The sequence below is a fragment of the Ascaphus truei genome, chromosome 1, assembly GCF_040206685.1.
Source record: "Ascaphus truei isolate aAscTru1 chromosome 1, aAscTru1.hap1, whole genome shotgun sequence".
Taxonomy (NCBI): Eukaryota; Metazoa; Chordata; class Amphibia; order Anura; family Ascaphidae; genus Ascaphus; species Ascaphus truei.
In genome coordinates, this window is record NC_134483.1 from 532213401 (window position 1) to 532230615 (window position 17215).

At 46.9% G+C, this 17215-nt stretch overlaps 1 protein-coding gene across 6 annotated transcripts in view; it reads right to left on the reverse strand.

Moving 5' to 3' along the window:
- Window positions 1–17215, reverse strand: part of SLC4A11 (solute carrier family 4 member 11) — a 253507-nt gene that overhangs the window by 146964 nt on the left and 89328 nt on the right. For 3 of the 6 annotated variants that reach the window (XM_075572646.1, XM_075572644.1, XM_075572647.1), the window contains exon 2: window positions 3076–3126. In XM_075572646.1, coding sequence (XP_075428761.1) covers window positions 3076–3126 — 51 coding nt within the window. Of the gene's footprint in view, window positions 1–3075; window positions 3127–3217; window positions 3239–4105; window positions 4137–17215 lie in introns of those variants that run through there. The other 3 variants (XM_075572648.1, XM_075572649.1, XM_075572650.1) reach the window with 3 other exon arrangements.

Below are 17215 nucleotides of genomic sequence, written 5' to 3' on the forward strand. Positions count from 1 at the left end.
AATCTGGTCACTAATGGAAAGTTGTGAAAATGCCAAATCACGGCAAAAGAAAAAGAGAAAAATCTCCAAGTTCCCCCATATCTTTTAGCATTTAAAGTCACCAACTGCCTCAAAAGGTGCTTAATTTCCCCAATTTGTTACATAAGTGGCAGATATTTAGTAATGTTCAGGGACGTACATATTTATTTTTCTTTCTTTCTCGGACCATGCGAGACTACACCCTTTAATAGTAAAGCCGGCATTCAGATCCAATGCAAACATAAAAAGGCAACCAGGCCAGGTGGAACAAATAAATACATTACAAAAAGACCAACATTACAGGCATTCCAAATGTTAACAACCAAGTCCAGAGATACGCAAAACACAACAAGAAAATGGATTAAACGTGTCCAGCAGCCCGAGCCAAAGCTGGGACTGTGAGGCCCGAGGTCAAGGTGACAAGAGTTTGTATTATCCAAACCCAGTCACTGCTGGGAGGATCAGCCACAGACAGGCGAGGTCAGAAAGGAGACGGCATGTTATTGTATTGGAACCCTGCATTACGTTCAATGCATTTTCGTGTAGTATACATTGGAGTTCTGCCATGTGCCTTTTTTCTGCTGCATCAAAAACAAGTCCTGAGACTTCTGCAAGCCAAACATAATGATGTACACGCGCAGATATTAAACCTCTAAAAACAGGGGTGGGCAACTCCAGTCCTTAAGGGCCACCAACAGGTCCGGTTTTAATGATATCCATGCTTCAGCACAGGTGGCTCTATGAGCCACCTGTGCTGAAGCAGTAATATCCTGAAACCCTGACCTGTTGGTGGCCCTTGAGGACTGGAGTTGTCCACTCCCGCTCTAAAATATACGGTTAAAGATGAAGTTCAAGCAATATCCTACATGTGTGCTTTTTTGTTTTTTTAAATAAATCAGTTCTGTACTTTTAGCATTAAAAAAAAAAAAAGTTTTATGTATTATAATGTAACAATCATTTTTTGTTTCGATAGCAACCATTCACAAAGTCACATCCCCTTCCTCTTCTGAGACAGGCTCTGGCACACCCCTTTTTGAGCCCGGCCCTCTCTCTAGCAGTGCACCAATTGTATCTAGTGACTGCCTGGTCACATGATCTTCCCCACAGAGCTTTGCATCTTTGGTCCTCTTCTACTGCTGGTATTTAGTGATTCCCCGAACCAAAATCTTCGCCGATTGATCACAGGTGAACGGAACGATCGGCAACTTAGCTAATCAATTGTCAGCGTGCAGATTGTATTGATGCACATATTGAAAGGAAATTTTTATATAATTTTTTTTAAACGGCAGTTTGAACTGCAGCTTTTAGACCTTCAAACACTGCACAGTCTACAGATTTTAAATACATAAAAAAAGTACAGTACTTAATTTTCCCCTCAGGAAAAAAAAAACAAAAACACAGTCGCTATCTTCGGATTGCACTGGAAATAAACGTGTTCCATCAAATTAAACGTAACAATAAAAAAAAATAAGCGTGTTTGGCATGGAAGTCCTAGACCAATTTCCCTCCAATGTATGGATCACTATAATGCGAAGATCGCTTTTACAGCGGTGTGGAAGGACCGCTTCAGCGTAGCCTTACAAACAGCCTGGGCCACTTCTATTTCTTCATTCCCGACGCTCTTAAAAAGGGCCCCTCTTACTGGCTCTGCTCTTGGGCGGCTTCATTCTAATTAAAGCTGCAGTTCAGTCTTTTTTTTTTTTTTTTAAATTTATCTTTTTACTTCAATAGTTTCATGTGGGCAATCTCTAATTACCTAAAGAACTGCATAGCTGCCGGTCAATTCGTTCTCTGTCTATTGATCGGCGAAGTTTGGCGACATCTTTAAATACAGTATGGGGAATGTAAATGGTTGCTATAGGAACAAGCATGCTTGTTAAAATAGAATACAAGAAAATTGGTCTTTCAAAGTTTCTTTTTTAAACAGAAAATGCTAAAAGTATTTTTTCTTACTACAGAACTGATTTATTAAAAAAAAAACCACACATGCAGGATATTGCCTGAACTGCAGCTTTAATGTAGTAAGTAACATTTTAATATAAAACCTCACAGCAGCAGCAGCAGCAGCAGCAGCAGCAGCAGCAGCAGCAGCAGCAGCAGCAATCTGCACGGATCAGCATTTTATTTTATTTATTCGCTTTCCAATGTAGTTTTTATTTTTCGAAAACGGAGCGGAAAATAATAATAAAATGTTTAAAAAAAATCAGGGGAGAAGCGTTAAAAACGGAGATCCCTTCCGAGCCCCGTGCCGCCAAAAAAGGTTACCATGGTAACCTCAGGAGAGAGCGGAAACCATGATTTTTAACAACAACAACACCACCACCACAAAGAAACAGCAGGACAAGGTCAGAGGGCAAGACACTAACATTATAGGGGTTAAATGCGTATAGGGTTTCGGAGGGGATTGCTACACTACTTTAAAAGTGTATTGGAAAGTTATGCTGGGGGAAAAAATAAAGGGGAAGATAAAAGGCGACGCCGCTGGTGCAGTATTCTGCGCAGACGTGTAAAAAAATAAATAATAATGATATATCTTCCAAAAAACATTGTACCCTGGCTTTAAAGGAGCTGGTGTGTTGCCGGTATCAGCATTGAAGGGGTTAATTATTCAACCCTGCAGCACTGAAGGGGTTAAATGTGGATAAACATTGCTTTAGACCAGGGGTCTCAAAACGCAGTTCTTCGAGGGCCACCAACAGAGGCCAGCTGTCATGGATATCCCTGCTTCAGCACAGGTGGCTCCATCAGTGGCTCAGTCGCCATCTGTGCTGAAGCAGGGATATCCAGAAAAGCAGGCCTGTTGGTGGCCCATGAGGACTGAGCTTGGGACCCCTGCGTTGGACCTATGTGCCCACGTCCCCCAGATAGGAAAGAAACAGATTAATGCTTCCAAAAGGCACGGTTTGTATTACATATATTTCCTGCCCACGCATATCGTCACCATTAAAAGCCCGAGCGTGGCCAGGCTGGGAAAACGTGTTTATAAAAGGGTGAGACCTTGCATGTGTAATAATAATAATAATAATAATAATAATAATAATAATAATAAATACTGACCAGTCTCTTCAAAGAAGTATCCATTCCTGGACATCGCTGCCGGGGGGCTCTCTGCAGGGAAAGCACAAGAAGGAGGAACAGGTTATTGTGTTATTTGTGTTATTGTGGTGTCATTCTGTCCCCACTGCTGCAAGCTCCGTACTCAATGTGCACCTTCCCTGCGCGGGGAGACACTGCACCCCGTGCGTTGTAATGAGCCGAGGGCGTCTGCAACACGGAGGGGCGCTGTTAAAAAATCACACAAACACTTTAGGACGATTGTGTACATTTGGACAAAGCACTCGACTTTTCCCTTTCAGACATACAGTTCCACAAGTTATTTATTACATGGGGGTCCACGCTTCATTATATACAGCAATTCGACCACCTACACTTTGCCCCTATAACAGAGAGAGAGAGAGAGCGCAAGTGAGACAGAGACAGAGTGAGGGAGAGTGCGAGAGACAGAGAGAGAAAGAAAGGAGAGAGCGCGCAACAGAGAAAGTGCGAGACAGAGACAGACAGACGGAGAGAGAGAGCGAGAGAGAGACACAGAGAGAGGGAGCGCGAGAGAGAGTCACAGAGAGAGAGAGCGCGCGAGAGAGACACAGAGAGAGGGAGTGCGAGAGAGACACAGAGAGAGAGAGAGACAGAGAGAGAGAGAGACAGAGAGAGAAAGAAAGGAGAGAGCGCGAAACAGAGAAAGTGCGAGACAGACAGACAGACGGAGAGAGCGCGCGAGAGAGAGACACAGAGAGAGGGAGCGCGAGAGAGACACAGAGAGAGAGAGCGCGAGAGAGAGTCACAGAGAGAGAGAGAGACACAGAGAGAGAGAGACAGAGAGAGCGCGACACAGAGAGAGAGAGACAGAGAGAGTGAGAGAGAGAGACAGAGAGCCAGACCCCACACACACACACACTTTGATGAATCAGACAGCACTACAAGTTAGAGTAGAGATAGCCCAAGACAAAAACAACGTTTTGGTCGTCTCTGGGGCCTTCCTCTGGGTTACCATTAAAGGTGTGTAATATATAGACAGAGATATACAGACTGTAGTCACCCAGCTGTAAACGAGTACCACAGCCTGGGAAGCTGCCGGCTCCCGGAGGTCACAGGCCAGCCTCGGGTTACCTAGCAACTCCCATAACAACAAACCCTTTCCCTGCGATCGCTAATGGGACTTACTACAAATGTTACATTCAGGGACAATAAGCCATATGTACAGACGCTACGCTGAGACAAACCTCCATACACAAAATAATCTAGTTCTGCGCATTGGGACAGATAGCATGTATATAGGCAGTCTGCACCATGAAATATCCCATAAATGAAAGATCTGTATAAACCAGACGCACACACTCACATGTGCCACGCGCACACACCCACACGCCACACACCACACACCACACACCCACTTTCTCCCATGTCAGAGAGACTTGAAAGCTGCAGCATACTGAATCAGCGAGTACCCGCTGGCTCCTGCTACCTGTGCCAGTATCGGGCCGCAGGACAGGGGTAACATACCCCCTGCAGTCCCTGCACACCCCTGCAGTCCCTGCATGCTCCGCTGTGCACGGCTACATTTTATTGGGAGGTGACGAGCTTCAATTCCCTGAGGGGGTGTGTGGTTACGGGCACGAAATCTCTGCCTCCCAACGGCAGGTCATACAAAACAAAACAAACTTACATGACGGTGAAATTCAGCCCCCACCTCCCAGTAACGACCAGCCCCCAAAAAAATGGCACTGCCGCTCACCCCCTGACTTCCGTCGCCTCTACCACCCCACGTCTTCCAGCAGCAAAGGGGTTAGGTACGTTCCAGAGAAAGCCTGACGCAGGCCTTGTTACAATCATTAGGCCCGAGCACTCAGAAGTTTCTTTACTGCAGGAAACATTGAGACTGGCGTATACAATCTCCAAATACCCCTCTCTGCAAACCTTTCAAAAGGGCCTAGTCCAGGGGTGGCCAATGGCAGGCCTCAAGGGCCACCACCAGGTCAGGTCTTTCGGATATCCCTGCTTCAGCACAGGTGACGCATTCAGCGATTCAGTCAGACTGAGCCACCTGTGCTGAAGCTGGGACCGATTGAGTCACGTGTGCTGAAGCAGGGATATCCTGACCTGTTGGTCGCCCCCTTGAGGACTGGTGTTGGCCGCCCCCTGGCCTGGTTTCTCCATTTGCAAAAAAAAAATTTTTTTTTAAATTGCATTGCCAACTAGCTGCACAAGACGAACAGAATTAACCCTTTCCCTGTAGAGCAAAAAGGTTTACACAGAAACCCTCTCTCCGGGATAATGAGTTGTGCAGATTCAAAGCTTTGCAAGGAACCAACAATTACGGTTTTGGCATTGCATTTATTTTTAATCTTCTGGTTTTCTGCTCGTAATTCAAAGAGAGTTGGGATACAACCTTTGGCAAGCGAGCGGCGTTTTTGATATTTTTTTGACCTTTGGGGTCGATTCTTTTTAGTGGAAAACAAGCGCTGCCTTTTGTTCTCGGCGCCACGCGTTGATTAGCAGACCTGGTCACGCAGTTGTGACAGATACGTCCGTTTGCGGGGATCCTATTATACAACGCTATACAAACAAAAGAGAACCCACATGTTCTAATATTCTTATGTTCAGGCTTGTGCGCCAAAATGCTCTTACAAATACAGCTCTGGGGTCCAAAGAATCACATCGCGTTAAAAGCAGACCGCGTTAGAAATAATGTAAAATTGTATGCATTGACAATAAAGTATTTAAGATACCAATAAATCGTGCTGTAAAGTATTCAGAAATACGAAAAATGGGAGCCACGCTTGCATCGCGTTATAAGCGGATCCGCGTTGTAACGGATCGCGTTATAACGGGGTTAAGCTGTAGTAAGGCCGTCCGTCCGTCCTAAAGCCACCGCGAAGCAAAAAGCAGGTTTCATTTAATTTTTTTTTTACCCCATCAGAAAGTTTGTCAATTGTCAAATCTACAGGTAATTGCTTTAATTTTTCACATTTTGTTTGTAATGTAAATATGATTTTTATTTTTTACTTTGCTTTATAATAGAGCGGATAGTATAAAATTATTATTAACGTGTAAAATTAATTATTTCTTCATTAGGGTGCAAAGAAAGTCAAATCTTTAGTAGCAAGCAGCACAAAATGTCAATGACATAATTGGGAGAGTCGAGGAATCAAGCGATTCAAGAGCCGATAATGTCTGAATGGGCAATACAACATGGCCGCCAGTGTCGATAGAGAGAGATAGAAAGATCTCTGGGAAACCGCACGGTCCAGCTCCAGGAGATCTGCTGACTTCAGAAGGTGATCTTTCTATGGAAGCCAGTTACACCAATGAGATCGTACGCAGCGCAGTACATAGAATTTTGCTGACAGTCCCTGCCCCATGGAGCTTACAATCTAATTTTGCAGCCCGAGGCACAGGGAGATAAGTGGACTTGTCCAATGTCACAGGGAGCAGACACGGGGATTCAAGCGTTCTTCACCCACTTCAAAAGCCACGGACATTACCACGCGCTCCACATTCAACTAGAATAATAGCTCCTCTTACTGCTCAAAAAAAGGATACGTCATGCACATACAATGGGAAGCACCAAGCCCTGGGCTCAGCGTGTATAATTCCTATAACATGGTACAGGCGGTCCTCGGTTATCCAACGGAGTCCGTTCTGGAGGTAGCGTTGGATAGTGAAACCGTTGTAAAGTGAGTCCCATGTTAATCAGTGGCGGTGAGCATCACATAACGCATTGGCCCATAGGGTTGCGTTGTAAAGCGTTGGATATGCCATTCGTTGTAAAGTGAAACGTTGGATTGCGAGGACTACCTGTATAAGATTTTGCGATGAATGGTAACGGAGACCCAAATACACCCCCCCCCCCTGTTTGGGGTTTGCGATGCACGGCCAGCGTGCTTCATCAAAACCAAAAATCAAAGAGGAGGGCTGGATGTTAATTGCAGCTAATGGGCCTTTTGATTGGGAGCCAGTTCTCTGACTCAGCTCGGAGACTATTGTTAAAATCCTGCTGACCTCAAGACGCGAAGACACAATTCCTGGCAAAACCCGTACATGTACAGAAGGGACTAAATTATATTTTGTACTTAAAAAATGCCAAGTCGAGCAGAACAAATGTTTTTAAGTTTTCTGTATATCAATAAAGGGGTCACACTTATGAGACAAAATGGTGAGAAACACAGGGGACGTCACAGAACGCAGCTCGTCACTGTAAAGGAGTAGTGCATACATGGAACAGCTTCCCAACTCAGGAACAAAAACCACAATCAAAGCCTAATATCATGTACGTGACGAGTTACTTAAGTACCCAACTTAAGTTACTTCAATGGCGGCAGCCACGTATGTAGCTCTGACATACCGATATTATAATGCAAAGAGTATAATACATGAGCGGGGGAGGAGAGAGTGGGAAAAGTAACTGCATTATACGAGGCTTAAGAACAAGTGCCACCAACAGGTCAGCTTTTCAGGAAATCCCTGCTTCAGCAGAGGTGTCTCAATCAGTGACTTAAATCATAATGACAGTCACCTGTGCTGACCTGGTGGTAGTACCTCCACCCCCCCACCCGAGGACTGGAGTTGCCCACCGCTGCTTTAGAGAAAAAAAAAAAAAAAGGTAGCCCTGATCCAAAGAGCTGACACTCTAAAAGAGATCATGGAGGGTTCACACAGTTTCAGAGCAAGTAGAAAAAAGGCAAAACCTAGAGATGGGTAAATGGGCATTTTCCCATCAGCTTAAATTCCTATGCAGTCATACCCAGGACTACTCTATACAGCAAAACGAGTTTGCACCGCGGGGTAAAGAAGAGAACAGCAGAAAAACACCCGCGTCTTGCAGTGACTGCATTCCTCACGGAGAGGCTTGGCCCTTTGATATATTTATTAAACTCGTATGCTCGGAGGCTTGTAATAAAAAACTCACCAGCCTACATTTATTCCTGGATTACTGATCAGAGGCTGTACCCCCCAAAAAAAGCAAAACAGAAACACACATTCCCCAGATGCTTGAAAGCTCACAACAGATGAACCGCCACGGGCGTTTAATTAGGGGGATGCCGTCAATGCAGATTCACTTCTCTTCCCCAAACCGCCAGGAACTCAGCCCAGTTCTGAGATTCCCATCTCGGCCGTCGTTAACCAGAAATTGTCCATGTTCAGATGGAGACACCCAGGTTTTAATGGGACCTTCACACAGATACACTGCGCTGTGACTCTTCTGGGGCCATGGTGCCTACACCCGCACGGAGGCTGGGAAGTAAGCGGGCGCTTGCCTGGCCATGGTGGACGGGCCGTGGGGGGGCGGGCGTGCCTGGGGGCATCACGTTTCAACCTCATTGGGTGGACCACTCACGTGCCCGCCCTGTCGCGCCAATAAATCAGTTTAACTGACTTTTTGCGCAACGCGCGTCCCCACCCGCTTCAGCCCGCACGTGCACGCCACGTGCCTTAAGGCAGTCTGATCGCTCAGTGTGCGCACGGTCTGCGGTACAATGGCCCCCGCCTAATGTCCGAGGACGAAGAGTAAATGGGGAAATATTTACACGTTTATCTTGAATGAACATTACTACCTGGCCCCTACCTAAACCCTTGGATGCCAGTGGGGCCTGCGGTGCCTTTGAGCATCGGCCTCATCTCGCAATGCTTGCTGGGAATTGCAGTTCTCCATTTGCAACATAACAAAAACCAGAAACTAATGCAAGAGAGCCTGGGTCAATAGGGCTTCTCTTAACTGGGTAGAGGTAAAGAACAGGGAGAGAAATAAGAAAGATACAGAAGGAAATAGGAACAGAGAGAGGCGAGAAATAGATGAAGAATTTCTTTTTATTGATTTTTTTTTTAAGGAGAGAAATTGAGAAAAATGTGCGAAAAACGAAAAAAATAATAATAAAAAAAACAAACGATGGAGGAAAAAAAAAAAGGCATGTTCACCGTCCATGACTGCGTCGTGCTCTGGCACGTCTGTATCGGTGGATAACGCGCAGTAACGGTACAAAGTATGCACCAATTCGGTATTTAAACTGATCAGCGCTATTACCAAACAACTGACATATTGCAATAGACCATCTCTGCGGAGGTCGTCAGTTTGGGTTAAAAAGCCGTCATTTTCCTTGGCTGGCCCAGACAGATATCCCAGGGGTTCAGAGGGACTCGATTTGGCTCTAATACAAATAGGTGCATTCTCCTTGGGAAGGGATAGGTTACTTCCCGCTGGACACACAGCCATGGAGTCAACAGCGTTTCGATGTCAATAGCTCAGAGATAGATTGGGACTATAGAGGATAGCCTTGACAGAACTATAAGCAGAAGAGTTGGAAAAAGACCCCCCCGACCACCTACCCACTCCCTCCCCCCTCCCTGTGTCTTTTCGTCTTCGGTGTTATTTTTTTTATTTTTCTTAGTTTATTACCTTATTTTTTTGCACCAAGTACTGATTTGTGTAGTTAAACAGTTGGCTCTCCGGGACTCGCCCGGCTGAATAGGGCTCGAAAGGCCGCGCAGTCTCGCTAAGCCTATTCCATATCTACGTAAAATCATTTTTCAATCACACAATGAAATGTACTTTATACTATGTTGTATTCTGTGCCTGTATCAAACAATAAAAACTTTGTTATAAAAAAAAAAAAAAGCCGTCATTTTCATTTACGTCGATTTGCAAACAAAAGCAAAAAACCATAGTGATGTGAGAACGAGGCCAAATGCAAAATTGCCTGCGTCTCCCTTGAAAACTCGCCAAAAAACACCGTTAGAACAAAAATAGTCAAACGTGACCAGTTACAGCTTATGGGATGGAGTCCGGAGGATTCTATAGCAATGGTGCCCGTTATAAAGATGCAAGACAGAAGCATAAACCCCGTGTGGAGAGCTGGCGCAGTCATGAAGTTCGACGCCATTGCTACCCAACACTACGTGCCCACGGCCATAATTATACGCTGTAACCGGGTCGGTTTTCCTGAAAGAGAGAGAAACTCTACTGATATTTTTAGACCTGAAATAATATATACTCTTCTTGGGGGTTATGTATTGTGCGATGTCATGTTTGCACGGGGTCTAAACATCTCCCTTTTTGCTCCATTCACTATTCTAGTCCCCGGGTACTTATTCAGGCCACGAGACGGCCTGTTTTGGTTCCCCCCTTAGAGTCTTGACCCTCTGTTACGCTTACACTCCATGGCCCTTATTCTGTAAGGTGTGATGGTGCAGATAATGTGCAATCGCATGAAAAGCCCTATTAAAGTCAATATGACTTTATGCGACGTCAACTGCACCATCACACCTTACAGAATTAGGAAGGCCCATGTTTATGTTGAGGTTTTACATTTCCTAGTATGCTGCTATTGAATATTTTCCTAGAACAGTATTTTTGTCTTCATTTGACACATCCGGCTGTACCCTCCTACATGGAGGGCTTCTCTGCTTTGCGGGGGGTGTTTAATAACGGTTATTCTGCTTTTCTCCATGGCGAGTTGTCTTTTATTGCCCCTGCATTGCAGGTTAGTAATTGGCACTGACGCTTTAAAAACCGGCGTCGCTGTGAAAACGTGGCTATTTGTCAGCAAACGGACACAGCATAGCAGCAAATAATTACGCACAACAGGATATTCCATGAATGCCGCACACGTGGATGACATATTGCATACAGCATATATAGAGGAGGCCCCTCTGCCCCTAGTACGCTGTGACGTGAGGCGGACCCTATATAATCCTGTTATTATTTGTGACATGCAGAATTTCCATACGCACATTGTAGCTCGAGATGTGGTGCACCAAGCGATTTCCAACCCATCCTGCGCAAATAGATCACCTATTATCAATTACATTCAGCCTGGGACAGGTTCCAAGTAACACTTCCTATTAACGCTCCTTAAATGATGACTTTATGCCACGGTCTGATCCTCTGACATTTAACCCCTTTGTTGCATTCCTCTCTGGCAGTGGCGTCAACTGCAGCAGAGTGCGACAGCAAAGGCGTTCGCTTCGTCTTTCAATGCAGTACAACAGGGGTGGCCAACTCATCAAGGGCCACCAACAGGTTAGGCTTTAAGGATATCCCTGCTTCAGCACAGATGGAAATCAATCAGTGGCTTAGTCATAGACAGCCACCTGTGCTGAAGCTGGGACTGATTGAGCCACCTGTGCTGAAGCAGTTATAGCCTTAAAACCGGACCTGTTGGTAGCCCTTGAGGACCGGAGTTGGCCACTCCTGTGTTTAGTTTACGTTCTACTGCAGATTAGGACCTTTCCTTCCTCTCCTCCCCTCCTCCCCCCCTCCCCCCGGCAGCTGCCCCTCTCCGAGGTTTGCCCATCACTTAATGGTGACAAAATCAGAGCAGAATCCACCTTTTCCTGCAATTTCCTGTCCTGTGGCCCATAGATAAACCTCCGAGAACAGGATTCTGTGAGACTCGGGGGTTACTGAACCATGGCATTTTAAAATGGAAAAATACTGCATTTTAAATAACTGTCCACTGGATGCGAATGCCAAATACAGACGAGAGGCTGCAAGAGCCAGGCTCCAATTCAGCGCGGCGACAGGTCCGGGATTTCCTTCTATTATTTTAAATATGCTGCAAAGATAATCATCAAGAACACATGAAAGTCCTGCACATTCGTGCTTCGTTTCCCCCACAGAGAACTCCTCCCCAGATTCGCGTGGTGGACAACGTGATAATACTTCAATGGCCGCCTGTGCGGCACCTAAACCATCAAAAGCACTGCCCATTACCTACGTGTATATATCAATATGGCGCACAGTCGAAAGACGTTGCAGCCATGGTTAGGAGCTCTTTCCCCCCCGCCCCCTCTGATCAGCAGCTTAATGTCGGCGCGCTGGGGAATACTGTCCCACTCCTCTTACACAGGGAACTAGTGATTAGCAGAAAGGTGAGGGGCGGGCCAGTGCTTACCTGCGCACTGTCGTTAAGCAGCTAACGGAGCAGGGAGAAGCTACGATCGACACCAGCAACATCGTCACTCCCTCTGCACTCAGGGGTGCCAGGTGGCTTCTCCAAAAATACTGGACACAATGGGGAAAGGTGCGATGCGCTCAACACACATACACACCTCTCAGCTCCATGCTGTTTCCTCCTCTCCTTGGCCCCACCCTCGGGCTCCCGACACCTCCTCCTGATTGGCAGCTGCTGCGTAATGCAATCTATCAGGATGTTGGAAGCTGCCCAGCCCCCTAGCAACAGCCTTGCTCTCTCTCTGCTCTGGGGGAAATCCTGTGACCCCCCAAACCGGGCAGGTCACTATATCCAGAGAGGTAATACCAGTATACACATACACGTCCAGTATTACCTCATGTTTTACTGGACAGTGTCCAGTATTTGGACACCTGGCACACCTATCTGCACTGGTTGGTAGCCGCAGGTGAATCCCCGGGGGCTGTCTGTTGCCCACCAATGGGTTAGAGCCGAGGTGGGCAACCCTGTAGCCAATAGCCACAAGTGGCTAATTGGCCATCAAAGTGTGGCTAATTTGAGTTTGCCAAAAAAAAGCTTTAAAAAAAATGTGATATATATATCTGATAAAACTAGCTGCTATTACAACGGACGGTGCACCAGCAATGATTGGGGAAAAAATCAAGATTTGTTTCTCGAATTGTTAATGTCAATTTGGAGGCAGAGATAAGATGCGCATCGAGTACAGATAGTCAGCCAATGTTTCTGCAACTTCGCATTAACTTGTCTTGCATTTTCAATTTGAAGAGTTGTCATCATTTGCGTCTCAAGCAGTTGTAACTGAGTAGTCAAAGTGTACATGTTTTGAATGAACTTGTTCAAACAGTGCGTGTTGTTTTAAATGTTTGTTTAAGTAGCCTTATTTCTCAAATTTTACATGGTGTGGCTATTTTCTCTTCTCATTCGCCACACCTGTGGCTACATTGAAAAATAGGTTGCCCACCTAGGGGTTAGAGAATGTAAAGAACCCATAGGTGACACTACCTATCTTCAGGTGCCAAGTGTGAGAGGGTCTGGTAAACGGCAGTGCAGGATATTAGGGGATTATTTGCAATTATCTGAACATCGAACCATGTAAAATAAAAACTATCTTCCTAATAAAACATGCATAATGTATGTATTCATGTGTGACGGTGTGATCAATTCCTTTTAACCCACTGATAAAAGTAATCAGATCTACACTGAACTGTTATCCGTCTACGGCTGTGCCAATTAGCTGAAGTATCGGAGCTTCAACCAGCAGGAGAGAGCGCGAGAATAGAACCTTTATCCATGTAATGTATAATGGGTACAGGTCATATTTAGTAGGTAAGGGACACAGGAACATGGCACAAGAACGTGTGTGTGTGTGTGTGTGTGTGTGTGTGTGTGTGTGTGTGTGTGTGTGTGTGTGTGTGTGTGTGTGTGTGTGTGTGTGTGTGTGTGTGTGTGTGTGTGTGTGTGTGTGTGTGATTATAAAATGGAATTCTAGTGGTGTACCAATTTCCTTCTACTGTATGTATTATTCCAATTAAGAAAGTCAGGGTATTAGGTTACCACCGGATAAAGAAGGCTGTGAAAGGGCTTGAAGGAGTTAAGTGACTCATGTATCCTGTCATCTACCATAACACTGATCAATGTTATGTCAGACTGCACAGTAGGGTGTCCTTAGCTCCATGAAAAGGGAGGCAGATCCAGTATGGTCTCTGTACACACAGGAAGCCCAAGTACCGCTAATTATATATCCCATGCTGAACAGATAAGGGTGCAGGGCACTTTAACCACTGTGCTGCTGGAGAAGGCTGAAACTAATTGGCTCGGCAACGTGTTGCAGCCCTCTGGCAGCAAACAGGTTAAACGCACAATTCTACAAGCACGTTTCATGAAACCCCAATAAATTAATGCACTTTTATCATCATTTGGAAATATTCAGCATTCACTTTCTAATTTCTCCATGGAAAATGCATAGCACACATCTTACCACTTAGGCCAGGGGTGGGCAACGCCACTCCGCCAAGGCCACCCACAGGTGCCCTGGATACATAAAGGTGGAGCTGTGATCGAAGACTGCAGCCCCTATGCTGAAGCAGGGATATGCTGAAAACCTGTCCTCTTGGTGGCCCTTAAGGACGGGAGTTGCCTACCCCTACACTAAGGGGGCATGTTGGAGTGCGCAGATCCTTCACATGTTAATTAGGGTTTGGGTGTTTTGACACGATTATGTTTCAGGATTAATGTGTAGCCATAAAATATTAACCCATGTGCTGCCCAGTGAACTTGCTACACATTGAAAAATCTAAATCCATTGGTCATTGATCAAAAGAAGAAAAAAAAACTCTACGGTTTGCGGTCTACAGTATCGTTCAGCATTTGAGGGGTTAACAGCACTTCAGTGAAAAAGCGCAGCTCTGAGCTGGTAAACACATATAAATTAAATTTATCTTCCCTACCCAGCCACTGCTGTGATGCATTCATCTCCCTCCCTACCCAGCCACTGCTCTGATACATTCATCTCCCTCCCCACCCAGCCACTGCTAGGATACATTTATCTCCCTCCCTACCCAGCCACTGCTAGGATACATTCATCTCCCTCCCTACCCAGCCACTGCTGATACATTCATCTCCCTCCCTACCCAGCCACTGCTAGGATACATTCATCTCCCTCCCCACCCAGCCACTGCTGTGATGCATTCATCTCCCTCCCTACCCAGCCACTGCTCTGATACATTCATCTCCCTCCCTACCCAGCCACTGCTAGGATACATTCATCTCCCTCCCTACCCAGCCACTGCTGTGATATATTCATCTCCCTCCCTACCCAGCCACTGCTCTGATACATTCATCTCCCTCCCTACCCAGCCACTGCTAGGATACATTCATCTCCCTCCCTACCCAGCCACTGCTCTGATACATTCATCTCCCTCCCTACCCAGCCACTGCTAGGATACATTCATCCCCCTCCCTACCCAGCCACTGCTAGGATACATTCTTCTCCCTCCCTACCCAGCCACTGCTCTGATACATTCATCTCCCTCCCTACCCAGCCACTGCTCTGATACATTCATCTCCCTCCCTACCCAGCCACTGCTAGGATACATTCATCCCCCTCCCTACCCAGCCACTGCTGTGATATATTCATCTCCCTCCCTACCCAGCCACTGCTCTGATACATTCATCTCCCTCCCTACCCAGCCACTGCTAGGATACATTCATCCCCCTCCCTACCCAGCCACTGCTGTGATATATTCATCTCCCTCCCTACCCAGCCACTGCTCTGATACATTCATCTCCCTCCCTATCCAGCCACTGCTAGGATACATTCATCTCCCTCCCTACCCAGCCACTGCTAGGAAACATTCATCTCCCTCCCTACCCAGCCACTGCTCTGATACATTCATCTCCCTCCCCACCCAGCCACTGCTAGGATACATTCATCTCCCTCCCTACCCAGCCACTGCTAGGATACATTCATCCCCCTCCCTACCCAGCCACTGCTCTGATACATTCATCTCCCTCCCTACCCAGCCACTGCTCTGATGCATTCATCTCCCTCCCCACCCAGCCACTGCTCTGATACATTCATCCCCCTCCCTACCCAGCCACTGCTAGGATACATTCATCTCCCTCCCTACCCAGCCACTGCTCTGATGCATTCATCTCCCTCCCCACCCAGCCACTGCTCTGATACATTCATCTCCCTCCCTACCCAGCCACTGCTAGGATACATTCATCTCCCCTCCCTACCCAGCCACTGCTCTGATACATACATCTCCCTCCCTACCCAGCCACTGCTCTGATACATTCATCCCCTCCCCACCCAGCCACTGCTCTGATGCATTGATCTCCCTCCCTACCAAGCCACTGCTAGGATAAATTCATATCCCTCCCTACCCAGCCACTGCTCTCATACATTCATCTCCCTCCCTACCCAGCCACTGCTCTGATACATTCATCCCCCTCCCTACCAAGCCACTGCTCTGATACATTCATCTCCATCCCTACCCAGCCACTGCTAGGATACATTCATCTCCCTCCCTACCAAGCCACTGCTCTGATACATTCATCTCCCTCCCTACCCAGCCACTGCTCTGATACATTCATCCCCCTCCTTACCCAGCCACTGCTAGGATACATTCACCTCCCTACCCAGCCACTGCTAGGAAACATTCATCTCCCCTCCGTACCCAGCCACTACTCTGATACATTTATCTCCCTCCCTACCCAGCCACAGCTAGGATACATTCATCTCCCTCCCTACCCAGCCACTGCTCTGATACATTCATCTCCCTCCCTACCCAGCCACTGCTCTGATACATTCATCTCCCTCCCTACCCAGCCACTGCTCTGATAAATTCATCTCCCTCCCTACCCAGCCACTGCTCTGATACATTCATCTCCCTCCCTACCCAGCCACTGCTAGGATAAATTCATATCCCTCCCTACCCAGCCACTGCTCTGATACATTCATCTCCCTCCCCACCCAGCCACTGCTAGGATACATGCATCCCCTCCCTACCCAGCCACTGCTAGGATACATTCACCTCCCTACCCAGCCACTGCTCTGATACATTCATCTCCCTCCCTACCCAGCCACTGCTCTGATACATTCATCTCCCTCCCTACCCAGCCACTGCTAGGATACATTCATCTCCCTCCCTACCCAGCCACTGCTCTGATACATTAATCTCCCTCCCTACCCAGCCACTGCTCTGATACATTCATCTCCCTCCCCACCCAGCCACTGCTAGGATACATTCATCCCCCTCCCCACCCAGCCACTGCTAGGATACATTCATCTCCCTCCCTACCCAGCCACTGCTCTGATACATTCATCTCCCTCCCCACCCAGCCACTGCTAGGATACATTCATCTCCCTCCCTACCCAGCCACTGCTCTGATGCATTCATCTCCCTCCCCACCCAGCCACTGCTCTGATACATTCATCTCCCTCCCTACCCAGCCACTGCTAGGATACATTCATCTCCCCTCCCTACCCAGCCACTGCTCTGATACATACATCTCCCTCCCTACCCAGCCACTGCTCTGATACATTCATCTCCCTCCCCACCCAGCCACTGCTCTGATACATTCATCTCCCTCCCTACCCAGCCACTGCTCTGATACATTCATCCCCTCCCCACCCAGCCACTGCTCTGATGCATTCATCTCCCTCCCTACCAAGCCACTGCTAGGATAAATTCATATCCCTCCCT